The sequence below is a fragment of the Mastigoproctus giganteus genome, chromosome 1, assembly GCF_048544385.1.
Source record: "Mastigoproctus giganteus isolate SK-2022 chromosome 1, ASM4854438v1, whole genome shotgun sequence".
Lineage (NCBI taxonomy): Eukaryota > Metazoa > Arthropoda > Arachnida > Uropygi > Thelyphonidae > Mastigoproctus > Mastigoproctus giganteus.
In genome coordinates this window covers 209,577,143-209,598,995 of record NC_143575.1, presented here as the reverse complement: position 1 = coordinate 209,598,995, position 21,853 = coordinate 209,577,143, and the positions used below count along the sequence as shown (strand labels likewise).

Here is a 21,853-nt window from a genome sequence, read left to right as displayed (position 1 = left end):
CATCCATAATTATGCAATTTCTAGGTTCTTCGGCAAAACTAGAGTGTTTGCCGAAAAACCACACACAATCTCCTATTGTGTGTGGTTTTTCACATTTCGCGATTCTGTAAGAAACTTGGTACGATGCTAGCAATGCATTTGATGGAACAGAAACTATTTTTTTGAAGGTTTGCTTTTGTTTATTAAACTCATGTGTATATTTTTTTATTTATATATGTTATGTTATGAAAATTACATTTCTGTTAAACTTTTCGCACCTCCTTTTGCACTAGTTCGTGCCTCCCAGTTTGGAAATCGCTGCTTTAGACAATGGTAGTGCATTGTTGTCAGGTAATATCTTCTAAGCTGATAACTATAACTACCCATAAACACACATCCAGAACACTCAAATTTGTTCCTCTCTCTAGAAGGAGCAGTCAAAATCCAATTGCTACACTCATTAGCATTATTTATCCTCGAGAAAGAAACTTTACATTCTTTACCAAAGTCACTCTTCAACATGCCAACCGCTGACAAATTTTATTCATAAAGCTCTCGCAACAGTTCCACTTATGAAATCCTTTGCCCAGATCAAAGATAATGCAAGGAATGGCCAAGATATTTTTTATACAGAAAATCCCAAATCCTTCAAACACACACTAGACTCCAACAATTGCACAGCTTTTAGAGTTCCTACCTCCACAAAAACTTAACCTCCTCCATGATCCTGTACTCTGATAACTTTCAACATTCTTAACAATTAACTGCAATCATCAGATAAAACTCTACACACATCCAAACTTTCCACAGCTATTCTACTATTTGTCAACTTCATGAAATGTTCACCCAATATGGTCTTTTTATCATAGTTGTAATCATAAATACGGTTCAGTTTTGTAGCTTTCTTTCTCTATGAGACACAACCCAAGCATTAACCCCTTCCTTTTTTTTTTTTTTTTTTTTTTTTGGTAGTTGGTGCATAGGCTTCTGTGGCCATAATGCACCTCCCAAGGTTTTTGCAGTACTTAACCCCTTCCATACAATCTGTTAAGCTATGATCCATATCATTACTATCCTGTTGTACAGAACTCCCAAATTCATTAATTGTAGGGGGAAGGATCTTATCTACCTGACCTGTTTGTAAAGAATATTCATTCCTTTTTAAAGTTTCCCTCATAATATGCTGTGACAACTTACAGTGGTCTTAAAAAAGTAACGTTTGTAGTGAAACGTATAAGATATTGTTTGATTACAGTCATTTTGTTTGTCGCAAAGAAAAGGTACTGCATCAGCCATTTCTATAAATACGGCGTTGGAAGGGTATACACACTCATTAGTATCCTGCTTTACGGAGGTGTAAACATGGCTCCATATGTTCAGTTGACACCAAGAAAAAAAGGTGTAGCTGTTGCTCTATCCCAGAAAGGGCTTTCTGCCCATGCTATAGCTGATAAAATAGGCTGCCACCAGTCAACAGTATCCCGGGTGCAAAAATTAAAGCGTGAAACTGGTGATATGATGAGAGGACCTGGATCAAGCCATTAAGAGATTGACTATACCTTCCCAAGATTGATATTTGAGATGGCTATGTCTTCGTAATCACCATGCTAGTGCTCCTGATCTAAAACTGGACTTTGAGATGGCCTCTGGTGTTGAAACAGGTGCACACGAACTATCCAAAGACAGCTTTCAGAATGTGGTCTGCATGCCTATTGGCCCAAAAAGAAGCCTTTGTTGACCCAACAAATGAGGAAGAACCGACTTGCTTAGGCTAAAATGCATGTTTCATGGAAAAATGAGCAATGGTACATTGCTGAATGGCTCGAATGGGAAGCCATATGTCAGAAGACGAAAATCGGAGACATACCATCCTGACTGCATAACACCAACTATAAAGTTCCCCGGCGGGCAGATTGTCTGGGGATGTATAACAAACAAAAGGGTGGGGTGAATTATGTTTATTAAAGGAACGGTGAATGCAGAAACCTACATTGCTACTTTGGAGGAGTGCCTGAAACCCATTATTAGAGATCGCCACAAAGACGTCCAAAACTGCATTTTTCAACAGGACTCGGCACCTTGCCACACAGCAAAATTGGTAAATTTTATGCTAATTAGATTTAATGATGAGTTTGTCTTTTTGTCTCACAAGGCTTAAAACGTACTTACACCAATATTTTCCCTCATTTTTCTTCCTTAAGGTGCAGTCATAACTCAGAAATGCTGGCATTACAGTGTTGGACTGGCCTAGCAACAGTCCACATTTGAACCCTAATGAAAATTGCTGGTACATAATGTCGTCCAAAATTGCTCAGAAGAAGCCAACAAGGTTCAGCTGCAGGAGAGCATTGTAAGGGTGTGGTACCATGAAACTGGGCAACTGTATATCCAGAAGTTGACTAACCCTATGCCAGATCATTGCAAGGCTGTAACTGCAACTCGAGAATTAATAACAAAATATTGAGGATATATTTTGCTAATGTACAGTACATAATACTATTACGTTAAACTTGTCATTTCAGTTTGCACACGTAAATGCAATGAAATGTATGTTTGGTTGTCATGATTGCCATTTGCATGATTTCTCATATTTCCATTAAATACACATTTTACCCTTTTTTGAAGATATTTATGGCAATTAGGTATATAGGTGGAATCTTTTTATTGGATTTCATTCACAGAGATATACACTAATGAGCCAAAACATTATGACCAGCGAGTCATGGAAATCAAAGCAACTGCATGTGAACTACGGCACTTGTACAGGTCGGGACACAGTACAAAATACACCTGATACTGAGCCCCGTTAATCAGTGTTACTCTTGTTCTTCAGATGGGAAAGGCAGCGGACTTAAGCGAGTCTGACAAAGGCCAAATTGTAATGGCCAGACGACTGGGTCAGTGCATATCCAAAACGGCACGGCTGGTGGGGTGCTCACGGTCAGCCATGGTTAGTACCTACCGAAAGTGGTCCAAGGAGGGAAAACCCAAGAACCGCCGGCGAGGTGTTGGACGACCATGGCACATTGATGCTCGAAGTGAGCGAAGGGTCTCCCGGATGGCACATGGCAACAGAAGGACGACTGTGGCACAACTAACTGGTAATTGTAATGCTGGTGACAGTAGTAATGTGTCACAACACACAGTACTTGGACCCAGCTGAAAATTGGCCTGCATAGCTGCAGGCTGCTCCGAGTGCCAATGCTAACCACAGTTCACCGGCGACAGCACCCACAATGGGCACGCAAGCACCGAAACTGGATCTTGAGTGATTGGAAGAAGGTTGTTTGGTTGGATGACTCACGTTTCCTGTTGTACCGTGTGGACTGCTGGGTACATGTGCGTCGTTTACCTGGGGAAGTGATGGCACCTGGATGCACCATGGGACAAAAACAAGCCAGTGGCAGCAGTGTCATGCTGGGATACCCTGGGTCCAGTCATCCATGTGCCAGGCACTCTGACATCTACCACTTACCTAAACATCATTGCTGACCAGGTACACCCTTTCACTGCAACTGTCTTCCCCTCTGGCAGTGCCGTCTTTCAGCAGGATAATGTGCCACGGCATACTGCCCGGATTGTTCGAGACTGGTTCGTGGAACATGAGGAAGACTTCCAGGTATTGCCCTGGCCTCCAAATTCCCCAGACATCAATCCCATTGAGCATCTGTGGTTTGTGTTGGAACAGCAACTCCGATCTGCATCGTCTCAACCACGGACCTTACAGGAGTTAAAGGATCTGCTGGTTACGTGTTGGTACCAGATACCAGACACATTTAGAAATCTTGTAGCCTCCATGCCTCGACGGGTATGAGCTGTTCTGGCTGCACGTGGAGGAACAACATTTTAAAATAGTTAGGTGGTCATAATGTTTTGGCTCATCAGTGTATATCCCATCAAACAAATGCATTTCGAACATTTCCACAATGCAGCGCAAAACACATTATTTGCAAAATTCACAAGTGATGCAGTTTTTTTGTCCGCCACTGTAGACTCTATGGATGCTGTTGCCACAAAATCTACATGTTCTATCTACAGCTGTAAATAGGGCAATTCAGACCCTGCAATAGGTTCTTCATATACAAAAGCACCCCTACCAATCTGATGATTCTTCCTATCCTGTCCCAAGTCAGTCGTATTTTCTTCCAAACAAGTAGACTTCAAATTACTTGACTTTATTTTTCCATCCGTAAACTTCTGGGATACATTTCCATTAGTGTGACCTTCCACAACTGTTTAATACATTGGATCCTGTTCTCCCAAAATGGAAATAGTCCATATGCAAAGCTCATCAATAAATTCCATCTATCTTGCAGCCCTTGAACCAAAATATCCTTATCACCTAATTCAATATGATGCAATAACTTCATGTCCTTATTTAAAGTACATAGCAACTCCTTAAGTTTCATGTTATTCAAGTCTCTTAATAGAATTGAAACACGATCATCAAGGTCAACAGTCTGATACAATTTTGCTTCCTTTCCCAAATCCACAAACTAAACTCAAAGCTTTTATGCCACTGACTCCAGCTACTTATACCCCTAGTGGCCCTTTTTTAACATCACCATCCAAATCTATCCTCACTACACCACCTGATGCAAGTGATATCATATGTTCTAGCTTTGGGTCAGGCAAAGAAGCTGCAACATCTGACCCATAGACATCAGTCTTATCATTCTTCTCCTCATACTCTTCACCACTCGACTCCAAGAATTCAAAACGTGTACCCAAGTTGAGTTCACCATTCCTACTATTATTATCAGTACTGACATCTGTCATATTCCATTTTTGCATGAAGTGTTCTGCAGATCCATCACACCTCAAACTATGATCAAGCAAAGAAGAGCTATTATTAATGTGCAATTATCTGTCTCATGAACATGCACTTGACTAACAGCTGCAGACAACTGATTATTCTGGTGACTTCCTCTCCCATTCTTTTTATTCCTCTTCTTTCTTGATGAACAGTTCTGCTTAGGTCTATTACCAACACCCTGCACAGCAATTCCAAATTCATCCGCAAAAGCCTTACCAGTTTTACTTGACATTTTCCCAGTAATTTTAAACCTGTTATCACCTGTCACAGTTCGCCAATATTTTTAAATACTAATATAGTTCCAATAACTGTAGTTCACAATGTTCAGTGTACTGTTAATTTGTTTTACATAGATCACTATATTTATGAACTACATACTATATATCAGATTTTAATCACTCCACTCTCTTCTATAAATAATAAAAATACACTAGGGGTCACAAACTTTATTTTGTCTGACCAAACAAGCTAAGGGATTTACCTCTTCCACAAATACACAATGTGACAGTTATGTGACACAATGTGAATATTGATAGTAGTAATATATAATTTATATAAAAAAAGCAATAACTTTTATGTGCAAACTGAAGGCATTTCATTTTTGTGAAGCTACTCTATTGCCACTTGATTCCTCCAGTTAGTGTATGGCACCACACATAACATCTAATGCTTCAGCTAGGATATACAATAGCCTATCTGTATGGCCTGAAAAATCTTTTTAAAAGGCCAAATATAAAATTTCATGAACATTCATCCACAGCAGCTGATTTATTACATGCAGATAGATATGTTGAAGATGACTAGCACATTAGCATACATATGTGTAATGTGCCTAATAAACGAGCGTATTAAATCTTGGTATATAATTGTATCAACTGTGTTCTCAAAGAAGAGAGGACCAATCACTTTTGGGAAACAGTAATAAACATTGATTAACAGATTCAAGTTTTTCTTTGCTTAGCAATGAAGGGCATCCAGTTACATTTTGTTATAAACACAACCTGTTTCATGAATATGGATTACACGATCTAATTTATTTCGTTCTACATGGGGCCTTAAAATTCTGCTTTGATGTTTACATACAATTTTGAACAAAAATATAATTATTCTAAAAACACATTAAAATAGGGAATACGTCGTTTAGGCATCATAATCACAAGTAAACTAGGATGATTAAGTTTGTGTAATTGTAACTTTAAAACCACTGTTCAGCATACTTATATAGATCAACAGTGCCACTGGTATAGTTTTTTTTTTTTTTTAAGAATCATGCACAGTTACCAAGACAAGAGAGATTAGCTTTTTCATTTTGGATCACACAACTTTTGACTCACCCTGTACTTTAATTGGATAATCCAATATATGTTCCAAACATCAATATCCTGCTATTCTCATATAATGGGGACTAGATACCACTGAATGGATAGTTGCTATTATATAGTTGTAGCAACAGTATCAATATATAGGTTCTAGTCCCGAAAGATTGAAAAAAAGCCGCAAGTTAGAGTTGAATCTGAAAGTGTCTGCAATTCTGCCCAGACACGATAGGAGGGAGTATATGATGAGAGCCTCGTCGATCAATTCGGTCCTGGAGAGATTGTGCAAGGCTCACGGGGTAGAATTTTTCTCAGCCTGGTCTGTGCTTGTTAACAGGAGAGACTGCTTCTACAGGGATGGGATACACTTAAATAGAAAGGGTGCAAGAATATTTGCTGATGCTATCGAGGTAGAGTTAGGTGGGTCGGAAACCTGCTAGCTTGGGGGGATACACTGACTAACAGATTAACAGTAGCCACTGGCAGAGTTGAAAGTGATTCTTGCACTGCTTCTATTGAAATGAGCAACAGTCTGGAAAACAAGGTGCAGGGAATTCCAGAGACTGCTGGGAGTCATTGCGGAACAAGTAAATAGATGGGTTGTGTTAGGGTAGCTAAGAATAAAAACAGGTGCATGTATATTTGTGTGCACACCGATGCCAGGAGTTTGGTAAATAAATTTGATAAATTTGAGGTGTTGGTCAAAACTTCAAAGGCATATATTGTTGGGATAACAGAGACGTGGTGTCACACAGATATAAGGAATGAAGAACTGGAATTTGGGGAGTACAATGTGTACAGGAAGGATAGACAGGATAGGAAGGGAAGAGGGGTTATGCTATTGGTTAAGAAACCCAAAAGCCAGCCAGTCGACATGGCCAGTCAGTGCAGTGTAAGTCAGTTTGGTGTGACATAAGCACTGGGAAAGCAAAATTGAGTAGGAGTGTCCCCAACAACCAGCTGATTGTTACAAAGATTTATACTTCAAAAGAATGGTTACAATTTCTGGTTTCCAAAAAAATAAAAAGGGCCCTAAACCCTTCCATCTAAAGTTAAAAAAAAAAAAAAAAAAAAAATCAGTAAAATCTTTCCAACTAACCGACAGACAGCGGTATTTTTCTATCAATTAACATTAGGTGAGTATTTTACTGAACTCAGGAGTAAGAATTCTTTTGTTCCGTTTAAACATTTTCTCCACATAGATGGAGAAAGTGGCATAATACTCAGGACAGGTAACTAGTCTGGGCATTTCAGAGCAATTGAATACATTTGTGAGAAGTTGAAAGTCCAGTCTTAAATCATCACACAGAGGACAATGAAAGACGAGGTACTCAACAGTTTCTTGAGCACCACAACTGCAGAGAGGAGTGTTACTTAATCCGAATGAGAAAAATTTAGAGTTAAGACTGCCATAACAGTATATAGAAACGTAACATATAAGCCAGGATTGAACCAGTCCATTTTTTTATCATAATCAGCAATCTTGGGAAAAAACCTAAAGGTCTCCCTACCCAAGGTAGAAGTAGACCAGGTATTTTTCCATGCTCTACAACGTTCATTTCTCATTCTTTTAATGTCTACATTTTCTTGTAGTTCAGTATTATATGTTATAACATTTACAATCGCAGGAACGTTTTTTTCTTCTACAATATAAAAGATAATGTAACATTACTTCATATTGGTTTGGCAGTTGATGACTGAGGACCTGGAGAGCAGCTGTAGAGACAGTTCGACAAGCTCTACTTACAGCGAGAAGAAAGAATCTTTGTGCTTGAGTAAGATATTTTTGAACAAGGGAGTTACCGATTCTGTATTGCCAGGCCCCAGCCGTATAACACACAATTGGTATAAATATACAAGAGTAGTATAATTTAATGGAAGATTTCTTTACGCCAAAAGTAGTCCTGGTAATCTTAATAATTTTATAGGTCATAGCTTTTATTTTCTGAAGTACATATTTTGCATGTTAATTAAAATTAAGACAGTTATCAAAATAAATTCTAAGTATTTATGCTGCCGAGTACACCTAATCATTTCTCCATTCAACTTAATAACAGGTGGTATATTCACATCAAGAGAGCCCTTTAACAACATCTGTTTTGTTTTATTAGTCGAGATTTGAAGTTTATGTGTTTGACACCAGATATTCAAGTCCTCTAGAACTTCATTTGCTTTGCACTCGAGCTCTCGGCGGGAATTACCAAAAATCAGAATAGCAAGGTCATCTGCATAAGCTGTCTGAAGGATGTTGTCTCGATCAACCGAGAGCCACCTTTCAACAACCATGTTCCAGCACAAAGGGCCAAGAACAGATCCCTGAGGGCAGCCCCTAGAAACAGATCTGGTGACAGAGCAGAATCCTGAGGAAACTGTGATGCTGCGAGAATCAAAGTAATTTGAAAGGAGATGGTAAATAGGAGCTGAGACCCCAGCCTCTCTGGACCTCGCCAGGACACTCGGCCACCAAACAGTGTCGAATGCCCCTTTGAAATCAACAAAGAGACCGAGGCCATATTTAGAATTGGAATTTTGAACAGAACTCAAAACCTGACAAATAGCATCAACAGAAGAGAAGACCTTCCACGTGTAACGTCAAATTGAAGTGGGGAACTTAGGTTTCTGTCTAAATAGTAATTTAGAAGACGAGAAACAATTGATTTTTCCAAGGCTTTGCCATGATGGGCAACAGTGCAATGGGACTGTAAAAGGCCGGATCATTGGAGGGTTTGTCAAAGGACTTAAGCAAAAGTTTAAGTCTAGCCTGTTTCCAAGCCAGTGGGAATAATCCCAAAGACAGACAAGCATTCAAAAGATTTAATATAATTAATGGGCAATTTTTCCAAAATCTTTTAAGTACAGAAACCTTGAGGAGATCCTGTCCAGGACATTTACCATCCCTTATGGTTGAGATAGCAGATTCCAGCTCAGTATCCGTAAAAGGAGCTTCAGTTCGGGGCCCTTGGTATGATAAATGTTGTTTTGTTATTTGGTTTTTAGGAGCATTAGCAACTAAGGCCATATTGTTCCGGGATATGCGGTGGTCATTCCCTGAGCTTTCCGCATCCTCCGTATTTGGTGATAAAGGGCTTGAACCTCGGTCTAATCAAGAAGCGTGTGCTATGCACTGCTGCTCCTTCCCACCTGGCTACGGAGGCGCCTGTACGATAAATGATCTAATCTTGTGATTTGGATGGTGTTTTCATAAGAGGCAGTGTCCTCATGGAGCAAGCCGTCCAAGATGGCATTAACTGACAAACTCCAGTCCAAGGTTTCCTTACCATTTACAATAATAGAAGAAAGAACATCGCCGGGATGAACCTTTTTAGTAACAAGTTTGTAGGGTGTAGGGTAATCCCACGGATCTTCATTTATGTTATGCTGAACAAAGCTTGCCCAGGCAAGTTTCTTCTCTTGGAAAATGGTATTGAAATAATTCCTATTGGATTTATACAACTCACCAAATCTGTCAATCTCATCTCTGGGCCTGTTAGCTCTCTTTGCTCTCTGAAAATTACGACGAGCATTTTGTTTCTTCTGAGAATCGTGAGATTTGGGGTCCACCGTGAAACACTATTCATTTTCCTTTTTTTCTTTTTTAGAGTGGACTCACAGACAGTGATCAGAATCTCTTGAACCATAGAAACCTGCATATCAGCAGGAAGCAAGCCAAGTTGGACAATTATTTCTTCTGAAATAAGCTCATGAACCTTTACATCAAAGATATTCCAAGCGATGTGTTTTGTCTTAAACCACGGGAAGTCAAAACAGCACCTGATAACCCTAGGATTGTTGCTTAGACTGATCATAAAAGTGATGACATTGTGGTTGCTCGAGCACCACAAAGTATGGCTAAGCCAGTTGGAAATGCCATAACCAAGAGTAGAGTTTTAAAGGGTAATGTCAATATAAGATTGACCCACAGAGGAAACAAAAGTAGGTGGATGGCCTGGGGTATTCCACAGAGTGAGGTTATTGGACTGAATAAGCTCCTCCAAAAGTTCACCTTTAGAGTCTGTAGTAGGGCTATTCCAAAGCTGGGAGTGAGCATTAGCATTCATCATAAAAATTACAGGAAAACCAGATAAACAGATCAAAACGTCTTCCGTGTAATTTAGAAATGGCTCTATAGCCTGCCCGGCCTGACTACATTGAGCATACAGAGAAACCACATCATTTTTTTCCAAAACAGCCTTCCAAGCATGCACATGCAGCATGTGTGGAACAGAGACTAGAAATTTTTGTTACAGTAATGAGGGGGTCAGCAACCACCAGGGCGGCCCAAATCCTGGTAGTGGCGTTACCCCAGTCACCGACCGTAACAGGGTTTGAAGAAATAATGCGACATCTGAGAGGGAGGCCCTTGACCACACCCTTATAAGAATACAGTTCTTGTAACCCTAAAAGTTGAAATTTGTGTTGGACCATTAACTTAGAAAGATCACTTAAAACCGATAAAGATCGTTGACAATTTAACTGTAAAGTATATACACAAGACATTCCAGAGTTAGGTAATGTCGGTCCGAATTTTTGTTGCTTCTTGGGCTTTCACAAATTCAGGGGACTTAACATCCTTGAAGGAATGGTGTGCATTCCTCCTAAGCCGACAATTTGGGCAAACAGCAGGTTCCTCCATTTTAGGACAGTCTTGAATTTGATGACCCAGGTCACCGCAATGTCCGCAGGTAAACTCAGACTGGTGGCAGTTTTTAGCCGAGTGTCCGTAGCTAAGACATTTAAAACAGCGTGATGCTGTGAAAAAATCCTTCATACCATGGACAGACCATCCGATAAAAACCTTGCTATTTGAAGCCAAAAACGCTTTCCTAATTTTATTTGGGATCTCAAGAACCCAATGTTGATTGTTTTTGTTCCGAGACCTGATTTTAAAACGAACCTTAATAGACTTGAAATCTTCCTGGGAAATCCCATGAGCCACAAGGTTTTTATTGAATAAGTCCTCCAGAAAATCAGTCACTGACATCTTTAGGTATGTCATATATTATGACAGTTGGATTTAATTTTTAAGGGAATCCACATAAAATTTTAACTCCTTGAACTTAGGGCAGGATTTAAGTTTATTTAGATCCTTGCTGTTATCAGTTTCGATTAGAACTCCCTTTTCTCTTATTTTTCTTATCGATTTAATCTTTAATTTTTTAAATTCAGGTTTAAGACTTTTAGAAATTTCAGCTTTAACTTCCTCACTGGTTTTACAATTACTATCTGCATTTGCTTTAACTAAGAGTACGTACTTTGTTTCAACATCCGGTAAGTTAACTTCACTCTGAGATTGTTTGCCAGTGCCTAAGGCAACCACACCCGCACAGGTGGGAGCCAAAAGGGTTGGCAAGACATTTTGTTGTTTCCTCTAAATATTAAGATTATTTAATTTTGTTCTCAACTTTTCATTCTCTATAGTTAGATCTATCACTAACCTTTCCATATTGTTCCAATTTTTGGACATCTCAACAAACATAAGAGGTGTCACAGTAGAGCCCTCTATAAAAACATCAGGCATATTTGCTTTTAATCCAAAAAGATAGTCAAGAATAGCTGCACTACCAGTTTGTTCACAATCTTGAGAATCATTAAACGTATGAGTAGAATTTAAAGGTCCTTGAATAGGGGGAAATTTTTGTGTCTTTTCCATCATAGCTGGAGGTTCCTTGAAACTGGTATCTGGAACTTCAGAGAAAGTCAATTCTCCAGTCAACTCGGCTACTGAAGCACTATAATCCGACATTTTGGACGACAGAAATATGTATGGGGGAGGATCGTCAAAGCTTTCCAGCAACACGAAGCCACCTTTTCCATTAGGCACTGTGCAAGGGCTTTGTGACTAACGCTGTATGTCGCTTCACCCTACGGCAGGACTCTCTTATAACGTTTACTTTGACTTCACCTGGGGGGGGGGGGGATTATCACTCCTCTCTGACCTTGATGGGGCTGCAATCCAGTAGGCAAAAATCCAAACTGCTGAAAATGACTATCTTCCACTGCAGAACGTGCCTGGTTCGATTTAACTTGCACACAATTTGAAAGAGTTAGAATAAACGGACCCAGGAGATACTCACCTTGGGAGAGGTAGAACCATTTGGCCGTTGCACTATAACATGTGAGAACCTTTTTAACATTCACTTATACTATAAAAATCGAGTGACAATCAGGAGAACTTAAAACAATCGCTTCACAGTGCCCACGCCACCTACCGACCTCCAATAAATAACTGTACAGAGAAATAGAGTGGACCAGTAAATCAGAGTGTCTTATAATGGGGAATTTTAATTCCCCAGATAATGACTGGAATTTGTGGGTTGGCCACTCACACACTAGAAAGGCTTTTGTGGATTTATTGGATGATTGTTTTCTACAGCAGCATGTTCGGGAGGCAACTATAATGATAAATTATTATTATTATTGTTGCACTTATATTTTTCCCTGATTGGAGGATTCCACTCTGTGATGGGTACTGCTACCAAGTACACAGGGTGGTTGTAATGTCTGGTGTTACTGTTGGTCGAGGAAATCTCTGACTATCCTACAGGTGTTCAGGATTGCGACTTTCTGGAGTTCCTTGTAGGTGTTCTCTGGGAGACCTATTGCTGCTAGGCTGCTATGTAGAGTCTTTGGCACCATACTGGTGGTTGACACGATGATCGGGATGGTGCCACATCTTCTTCATATGCCACATCTCCTTGACCTCATGTCTCAGGTTCGTGTACTTTCTAATTTTTTCCTCATGAGTTTTCTGGACATTGCTAGTGTTTGGGCACTGCTATGTCAATCAGGTAGGTAGCCTTTTCCATGTAGTCCACAATGGTTATGTCCAGTCTGTTGTGCGAGATGGTCTTATCCGTTATTATGGTGCGGTTCCAGGACAGGTTGTGGGTTCGGGTCTCTAGTACTGCCTGGGGTTCGCACTTGTAGTATGGTACACTTTCTTTGGTCAACTGGTATTTCCTCGCTAGCTTCTGATGTATTATCCTGGCTACCTGGTCATGTCTATGAGTGTACTCAGTCTGGGTGATCACCTTGCACCCCGCAGTGATGTGTTGGATCGTTTCTGGGGCCAGGTATCATCATCGACAGTGTTATCTGACATTCTGGGCTCCTTTGTGTTGTTGTTGTTTGGTTTTTAGGAGCATTAGCAACTAAGGCCATCTTGCTCCGGGGGGATATGAGGTGGTCATTCCCTGACCTTTCCGCATCCTCCGTATTTGGTGGGCACGAACCCCGGTCTAATCAAGAAGCGTGTGCTACGCACTGCTCCTCCTGCCCACCTGGCTACGGAGGTGCCCCTTTGCGATGTATTTTCTATAGTTTCTGGTGTTGATTACCTGGTCTTGGATGGCCAGCATGAATCCTTCAGTCTCGGGGAAGAGCATCCCGCTTTTGAGCCATGCATTGGAAGCAATGTTATCGATGTGATCTTGATGGAAGTCATTGTAGTGTCTTCTTTGCCCATCTTTCTAACTTTGTTTCTTGTACCATCTGGGTGGGATGGGGTTCCACACTTAGGTTGAGTGGGGTATACCACTTATCCATCTTCCTTATGGGCTGGTGGAGTGGTGCTGTGCTGTTCTCAAAGTAATCTTTCAGGTTAACTATCGCTGTTTTCTGTTGTTCTATCAGGCCCCTTCCTCCCTCTTTCCAAGCTATTGTTAGTCTCTCCACTGCTGACTTCGGGTGGTGTATTATTATTAGTCATATGGTGAAGGGGAAGCCTGAGGATTATGGTGCACCAGCCAAAAAAAAAATTTCTGAAGTACTCCGAGAGAGTCAGAAGTAGAAGGGAATCACCAAGAAAGAGAAGTATGGTGATATCCAGCTCAGGACCCCGGGTGTGCCAAGCCCATACTCACCAGATGTGAGCCCCTGGGATTAAACTCTTCATCTGATTATCAGTAGTGATTCTTCATGCATTAAGAATCTGCAGGTAAAGGAACCACTAGGTGGCAGTGATCACAGTGTGCTGAAGTAAGATTTACTCAGAGAGCCAACTACCATCAGGGGTAAAGGGAAGGGTTTTTGCTTTTGTAAAGGTGACTATAGTGGTCTGAGACAGTATTTAAATTCTATACGGTAGGACCAACTGAGGATGTTACCAACAGCAAATTCAAAACGGGAAGCATTCAAAGAATTAATCTTGGAAGCTATTAGGCTTTTTATACCAACTAAGAAATAATGTTCAAGGTTTAGGCCTAAATGGATGTCAGATGAACTTATGAGGCATTTGTCAGAGAAGAAAAAATGCATAGGATACATATAAATTAACAGGTGACACGGAAGCCTATGATAGATATAAGCTGGTCTGTAACCAAGTCACAATGGAGTTTAGGCAGGCAAAGAAAAACAGCAAAGAGTTCTGTATTTGTGTAAACTCTAGAAGGAAAGGGATGAATCAGATTGGCCCACTTGATATCGATGGTTCAACTGTTGTTGATTCTGCTCAGGCAGCTGAGCAGAATCATGAATTCATGAATATTTTGCATCAACATTCAAACATGAGGAGTTATTCAATGATGGGAGTGCCAGAACTTTATCAAACTCTACCAGGAAGCTAAGTGATTTTGTAATAACTGAGAGCAAAGTGTAAGAGAAATTGTTGAAGTTAAACATAAAAAAATGCACCTGGGGTGGATGGGATCTATATTAAATGAGGTTATATTATATTAAAGTTATATTAAAGGAGGCAGCAAAGGAAGTAAGCAAACCCTTAGCCATAATTATGAGAGCTTTCTTGGACTCAGGGGAGGTCCCCATGGACTGGAGGTGTGAAAAGGTATCACCAATTCACAAAGGGGGTCAAAAGGAGACACAGTTAACTATAGACCTGTTAGTTTAACTTGTGTTCCGAAGAAACTAACAGAATCACTGGTTAAAGAAGCATTGCAGGATCATCTAGACAAGACTGCAGTAATAGTTAAGAGACAGCATGGGTTTGTTAAAGGGAGGTCTTGTCTGACCAATTTTATTGCATACTATGATGTGGTCACTAAGGAACAGAATTACAAAAATAATTTTGATATCATATACTTGGATTTCAGGAAAGCTTTTGATACTGTTGCACATGGAAGACTGCTGCACAAATTGGAGAGGTAGGGCATTGAGGGTAAGTTGCTACAATGGATAAAGGGATGGTTGAGTGGAAAACGACAGAGAGTAGTAATCAACGGACACTGCTCTTCATGGGTAAATGTTATTAGTGGAGTTCCCCAGGGTTCAGTGTTGGGCCCATTGTTGTTTTGTATATTTATCAATGATATTGATGAAGGTATATCAGGTTTAATGTCCAAGTTTGCAGATGATACAAAGTTTGGCAAGGTTATTAACAACAGTAAAGACAGTATGCTACTCCAAATGGATCTAGATAAGTTGGGCCAATGGGCTGAAAAGTGGCAACTGAAGTTAGCATTAGCATTAGTAGAGGCATTTGATGCAAGAAAGCAAGCTTGTGCAGCATCAGCCAAAAAAAAAAAAAAAAAAAAAAAAAACACTTCCACTTCACCCCTCTGTTCGTTCGAAATATCTGTCCAACTGAGCCTTAAACTTATTTAGGCTATCAACTTCCACGACAAGGAATGGATGTCTGTTCCACCAACAACCACCCGCTGGCTAAAGGCAAATTTCCGCACGTCTATCCTACATCTGTCTTTCCTCTATTTGAATTTATGCCCTCTCAGGTGATTATTCTGAGCGAGAGGAAGAATCCCATCAGCATTGAGCATGTTCAAACCATTCAAGGATTTATACACTTCTATCAGATCACCTCGCTGGTGCCTAGTCTCCAGACACTGTAATTTGCAAAACTTAAGCCTTTCTTCATAAGAGCACCCCTTTGTTCCATTCACTAATCTTGTTGCCCTTCTCTGTACTCGTTCCAGCAGCTCTACATCCTTATTGAAATGAGGACTCCAGACCTGTATAGAGTACTCTAGGTGTGGCCTAACCATTGCCTTATACAAGGGAATAATCACCTCCTTATCCCTGCTAGAAAAATTCCTATATATCATTGACAATACACCATGAGCTACTCTTGCAGCCCGTCTGCACTGCTCAGAGAACTTCATATTTGCCTGCACAACCACCCCCAGGTCCCTTTCATTCTCTACCACTGTCAGTGTAGCAGAACAGAGTTGATACGTTGCTCTGGGGTTGCTGTTTCCCATGTGTAGTACTTTACATTTGTCAATGTTAAACTTCATTTACCACCTTTCAGCCCATCTGCTCAACCTTTCCAGATCCTGTTGCAGCAGCATAGTGTCAGTAGTGTCCTTGACAACCCTGCCTACCTTTGTATCGTCTGAAAACTTCGACATTAAGCTTGATATACCATCATCAATATCATTTATGAATACAGAAAACAATAATGGACCCAACACTGAGCCCTGAGGGACTCCACTAATAACATTAGTCCACGACGAGCAGTGTCCATTGATTACCACTCTCTGTCTTCTCCCCCTCAGCCACCCCTTTATCCACAGCAGCAATTTGCCTCCAGTGCCACACTGCTCTAATTTGTGCAGCAGTCTTCCATGTGCAACAGTATCAAAAGCCTTTCTAAGATCCAAGTATATAATATCAAAGTTATTCCCTGCATCCAGTTCTTTTGTGACTGCATCATAGTATCCAATCAAATTGGTCAGGCAAGACTTCTCCTTAACAAAACCATGCTGTGTCTGAGCTATAGCTGAAGTCTTGTCTAAATGATCCTGCAGTGCTTCTTTAACTAGTGCCTCCATTAATTTTCCTGGAACCGAAGTTAAACTCACAGGTCTATAATTACTTGTGTCAGCCTTTGATCCTCCTTTGTGAACTGGGGTCACATTTGCACATCTCCAGTCCATGGGTACTTCTCCTGAGTCCAAGGAAGCTCTCATAATTATGGCTAAGGGTTTGCTTACTTCCTTTGCTGCCTCCTTTAATATAACTGGATAGATTCCATCCACCCCGGGTGCCTTTCTTGTGTTTATCTTCAACAATTTCTCCTCCACTTTACTCTCAGTTATTACAAGATTCTCTAGCTTGCTGCTAGAGTTGAATACACCTCTGGCTTTCCCCTTGCTAAATAACTCCTCATGTGTGAATGTCGATGCAAAATATTCATTTAGTTTGTTAGCTACCTGAGCAGGATCATCAACACTTGACCCATCGATATCAAGTGGACCAATTTGATTCATCCCCTTCCTTCTAGAGTTTACATAAGTAAAGAACTCTTTGCTGTTTTTCTTTGCGTCCCTTGCCAAAGATTTCTCGTAATCTGCCTTCGCCTGCCTAACCTCCTTTGTAACTTGGTTACAGATCAACTTGTATCTATCATAGGCTTCTGTGTCATATGTTAATTTGTATGTATCCCATGCATGTTTCTTCTCTGCCATATGCCTCATCAGTTCATCTGACATCCATTTAGGCCTAAACCTTGAACAATATTTCTTAGTTGGTATGTATAGCCTAGTAGCTTCCAAGATAAGTTCTTTGAATGCTTCCCATTTTGCATTTGCTGTTGGTAACATCATCAGTTGGTCCCACTGTATAGAATTTAAATACTGTCTCAGTCCATCGTAGTCGCCTTTACGAAAGCAATAACCCTTCCCTTTACCCCTAATGGTAGTTACCTCTTTGAGTAAATCCCACTTCAGCACACTGTGATCACTGCCACCTAGTGGTTCATTTATCTGCAGATTCTTAATGCATGAAGAATCACTGCTGATAATCAAATCAAGAGTATTCTTCCCTCTAGTTGCCTCCTGAACATGCTGATGTAGAAAACAATCATCCAATAAATCCACAAAAGCCTTGCTAGTGTGTGATTGAACAGTCCCCAAATTCCAGTCAATATCTGGGAAATTAAAATCTCCCATTATAAGACTCTCTGATTTACTGGCCCACTCTATTTCCCTGTACAGTATCTTATTATACTCATCAGAGTTATTAGGCCTATAGCACACTCCTACTCTCAATTTTGATCTCCCAATGCTTATGTCACACCAAACTGATTCGACACTGCACTGTCCACTGGCTTCACTTGCTTGGATTTTATGTATTTCTTAACTAATAGCATAACCCCTCCTCCCTTCCTATCCAGTCTATCCTTTCTGTAGATGTTGTACTCCCCAAACTCCAGTTCTGCATTCCTTATATCTGTGTGACACCACGTCTCTGATATCCCAACAATATCTGCCTTGGATGTTTTGAGCAATACCTCAAATTCATCAAATTTATTTACCAAACTCCTAGCATTGGTGTACACGCAAGTATACATGCACCTATTTCTATTCTTAGCTACCCTAACACAACCCATGTGTTTACTTGTACCGCAATGACTCCCAGCAGTCTCAGAAATATCCTGCATCTTGTTTTTCAGGCTTCTGCTCATTCCAATAGAAGCAGTGCAAGAATCTCTTTCACCTCTACCAGTGGCTACTGTTAATCTATTCGTCCTTGTATCCCCCCAAGCTAGCAGTTTTCCGACCCACCTAACACTGCCTCGATAGCATCAGCAAATATTCTTGCACCCTTTCTATTTAAGTGTATCCCATCCCTGTAGAAGCAATCTCTCCTGTTAACAAGTACAGTCCAGGCTGAAAAAAATTCTACCCCTTGAGCCTTGCACAATCTTTCCAGGGCCGAACTGATCGACAAGGCTCTCATCATATACTCCCTCCTATCGTGTCTGGGCAGAATTGCAGACACTTTCAAATTCAACTCTATTTCACGGCTTTTTTTCAACAGTGACCTGTACTTGTTAAGCAATTCTGCCGGTCTCCTACTCTTGATATCATTAGTGCCAACGTGTACAACTATATCACCTTTTGTGCCCTTAAAAGATGATATCTGCTCTACGTCATCAACCTTTGCCCCTGGCAGGCATACGCTGGTCCTGTTCCACCTATCCTTTTTACAAAGCATGTTCCCCGTTTCCCTGACAATAGAGTCACCAACAACTACTAGTTCCTTTGGGACCAGCGCATTCTGCCTAGTTGAACATTGAAAATGCAAAGTACTGCATATGGGTGGCAATAACCAAAGAGAAACGTAACAACTGTGTGGTACTACACTCAGGGAAGTGGAAAGTGAAAGAGACCTGGGGGTAATTGCGCAGTCAAATATGAAATTTGCTGAACAGTGCAGGTCACAGTCTTGTCGATGATATATAGGAATTTTGCTAGCAGGGACAGGGAGGTGATTATCTCGTTATACAAGGCAATGTTCAGGCCACACTTAGAGTACTGTGTACAGGTCTGGAGGCCTCATTTTAGGAAGGATGTAGAGTTGCTAGAATGAGTACAAAGAAGGGCAACAAGATTGGTGAGGGGGAACAAAGGGTGGCTCTTACCAAGAAAGGCTTAAGTTCTGCAAATTGCATTTTGATTTGATTTTGGGTTTAATGGCGCAAAAACAACTAAGGTTATACTGCGCCAGGAAACGATTAAAATAACAATAAACTGCAAATTGCAGCAACTGGAGAGTAGGTACCTGCAAGGTGATCTGATTGAGGTGTATAAGGCCTGGAATGGGTTGAGCAAGCTGAATGCTAATGGGATTCTTCCTCTTGTTCAGATTAAGAACCTGAGGGGGCACAGATTCAAACTGAGGAAAGACAGTTGTAGAATAGATGTGCAGAAATTTGCCTTTAACCAGCAGGTAGTTGATTGGTGGAACAGACTTCCATCTTTTGTTGTGGAAGTTGATAGCCTAAATAAATTTAAAGCTATGCTGGGCATACATTTGGAATGAATGGAGAGGTGAAATGGGAAGGTTTTCTTTTTTTTTTTTTTTTTTGGCTGATGCTGCAAAATCTTGCTTTCTTGCATCGTATGCCTCTGCTAATGTAATATTTTTGGGAAACAAGCCCCAAACTATGTAATTACATTCAATACTCTGTAATTCCAATTATATTATACTTGTGCACTGTACAAATTAATTTTTTTTCTAATATAACAAGGTTGAGTCTTATTTTATTTGTACATAACAAAGGTTTGATACATTTATTTCATACTATTTATTTAACTTGCAAACTTGTTCAACGGTATTATTTTACTTACCTATTACTTCCTCAGAACTTGGTTCTTTTCTTTTCGGCATTCAAAAAATAATATTCTCGTTTAGAAGTAACAGAAAATATTCAGATAGTAAGAAGCCATACTGTACAAAAATGTATATAAAAAATAAACTAATCTCGGTTTAAGTAGAAACAAGGCCTTCTTCCATTAACCGTATAAAAATACGGTTAATATTCACATTCACTGTAAACACAGAACCCAAGAATTCGATTTAAAACACGAATATCCAGTAAACGCCTTGACAACGGACATCATGTTTTGATGATCAGCGCCCTCATTCGGTTCTCAGAAGAAACATATTCGAGCGAACCATCCCACAAAGATATTTTGTTAACAATCAGTGGCTTAAAACCACATCGCAAATACGCCACCGAATAGCTCAAACGGTTGGGCATGGTTGATGAAAAGCAGAAGCGTCACCTGTCAGTAAACATAGACGGGAGACAGAAATTGTAGTTTTGCTTTTGCCAACTGCACACTTTTATTTCGAAATTATATGTAAAATTTTAAGTTATACACGCATTTCGTAAGTGATAATTTTTTGTTTCAATGTTGTGCAGTAATTACATCTGGAAATAATCGCTGACACTTTTGGGACTGAAATATAATTTCTTAAATCGTAAGACCCACTTTTATAAGCAAGATTTATTATATGGATAACGTTTCAAATATTTAAAGAAACCAATAATAATAAAATAACGTTTATTGATTCAACATCTGCTACAACAGATAATAATTTATTATGCATAATAGTAAAGTAAATCAAAAAATGAAGTCATCTGTGTTAGCCATTAAAGATTTATGCCCTCGTGGGTAACACAGTTGGTAGAATGCCGTCCTCCCCACACCGGGTGGAAAATACCCGAGTTCGTGTCTCGTCGATGGCGTGAGGAATTTATGGGACTTTTTCACAACGTAGCCGAATTAGTCGGTCTCAGGCGGAAGGAGCACGGTTTTTTCGCCTGGCAAGTGGGATCTTTCTTCCAGCAAACAGAAAATCGATCATAGAACACACGAAATTCACAGACAGTATATACGGAGAAGTATAGCCTTATTTGCCGATGCTCTTAAAACCCTATTACAATAACAATACAGATTTCTACACCAATTTACGTAGCAGCCATATATTCGCGATTCGTTTGCACTAAGCAGTACTCTCGTTGGTAGCACAGTTGGTAGAATCGCCGTCTTCCCCAAAAACCACATGGAAAAACCTTAGTTCGAATCCGTTCGATAACAGGAGGAATTTTGACGGGCATTTTTCACAATGTGGCTGAGTTAGTCCCAAAAAAAACAGCTGACGCATTTTTCCACAATGTGGCATTAATTGAGGCATATGAGGCAAGAAAACAAGCTTATACAGCATCAGCCAAAAAAAAGAAGAAAAAAAATTCCCATTTCACCCATCCCGTCACTCTAAATGTTAGTCGGTCTCAGGCGACAGCAGCATGGTTTTATTTTCCCGCAACTCGGGTTTTTCGTCCAGCAAACAGAAAATCGACCCCAGAACACACGCAATTTACAAACAGTATATACAGAGCGATATTCCCTTAGTTGCCGATGCTCCCAAAACCTTATTACAAAAAACTGCGCGTGTAGCACGGTGGTATCATCACCGTCCTTCCTACACGGGGTAGAAAAGGCTCAGGTTCGAATCTCGTCAATGACGAGAGGAGCTT

The 21,853-nt window shown here is 40.2% G+C and overlaps 1 protein-coding gene across 2 annotated transcripts in view; it reads right to left on the bottom strand.

Annotated features, from left to right (window-relative positions):
* LOC150091487 (INO80 complex subunit B) overlaps positions 1-20,558 on the bottom strand; it is a 53,929-nt gene extending 33,371 nt beyond the window's left edge. For both annotated transcript variants that reach the window (XM_090384172.1, XM_090384173.1), the window contains exon 1: positions 20,157-20,558. In XM_090384172.1, coding sequence (XP_090240298.1) covers positions 20,157-20,196 — 40 coding nt within the window. In that variant the 5' untranslated portion in view covers positions 20,197-20,558. The remainder of the gene's footprint in view (positions 1-20,156) is intronic.
* Positions 20,559-21,853: the final 1,295 nt, after the last annotated feature.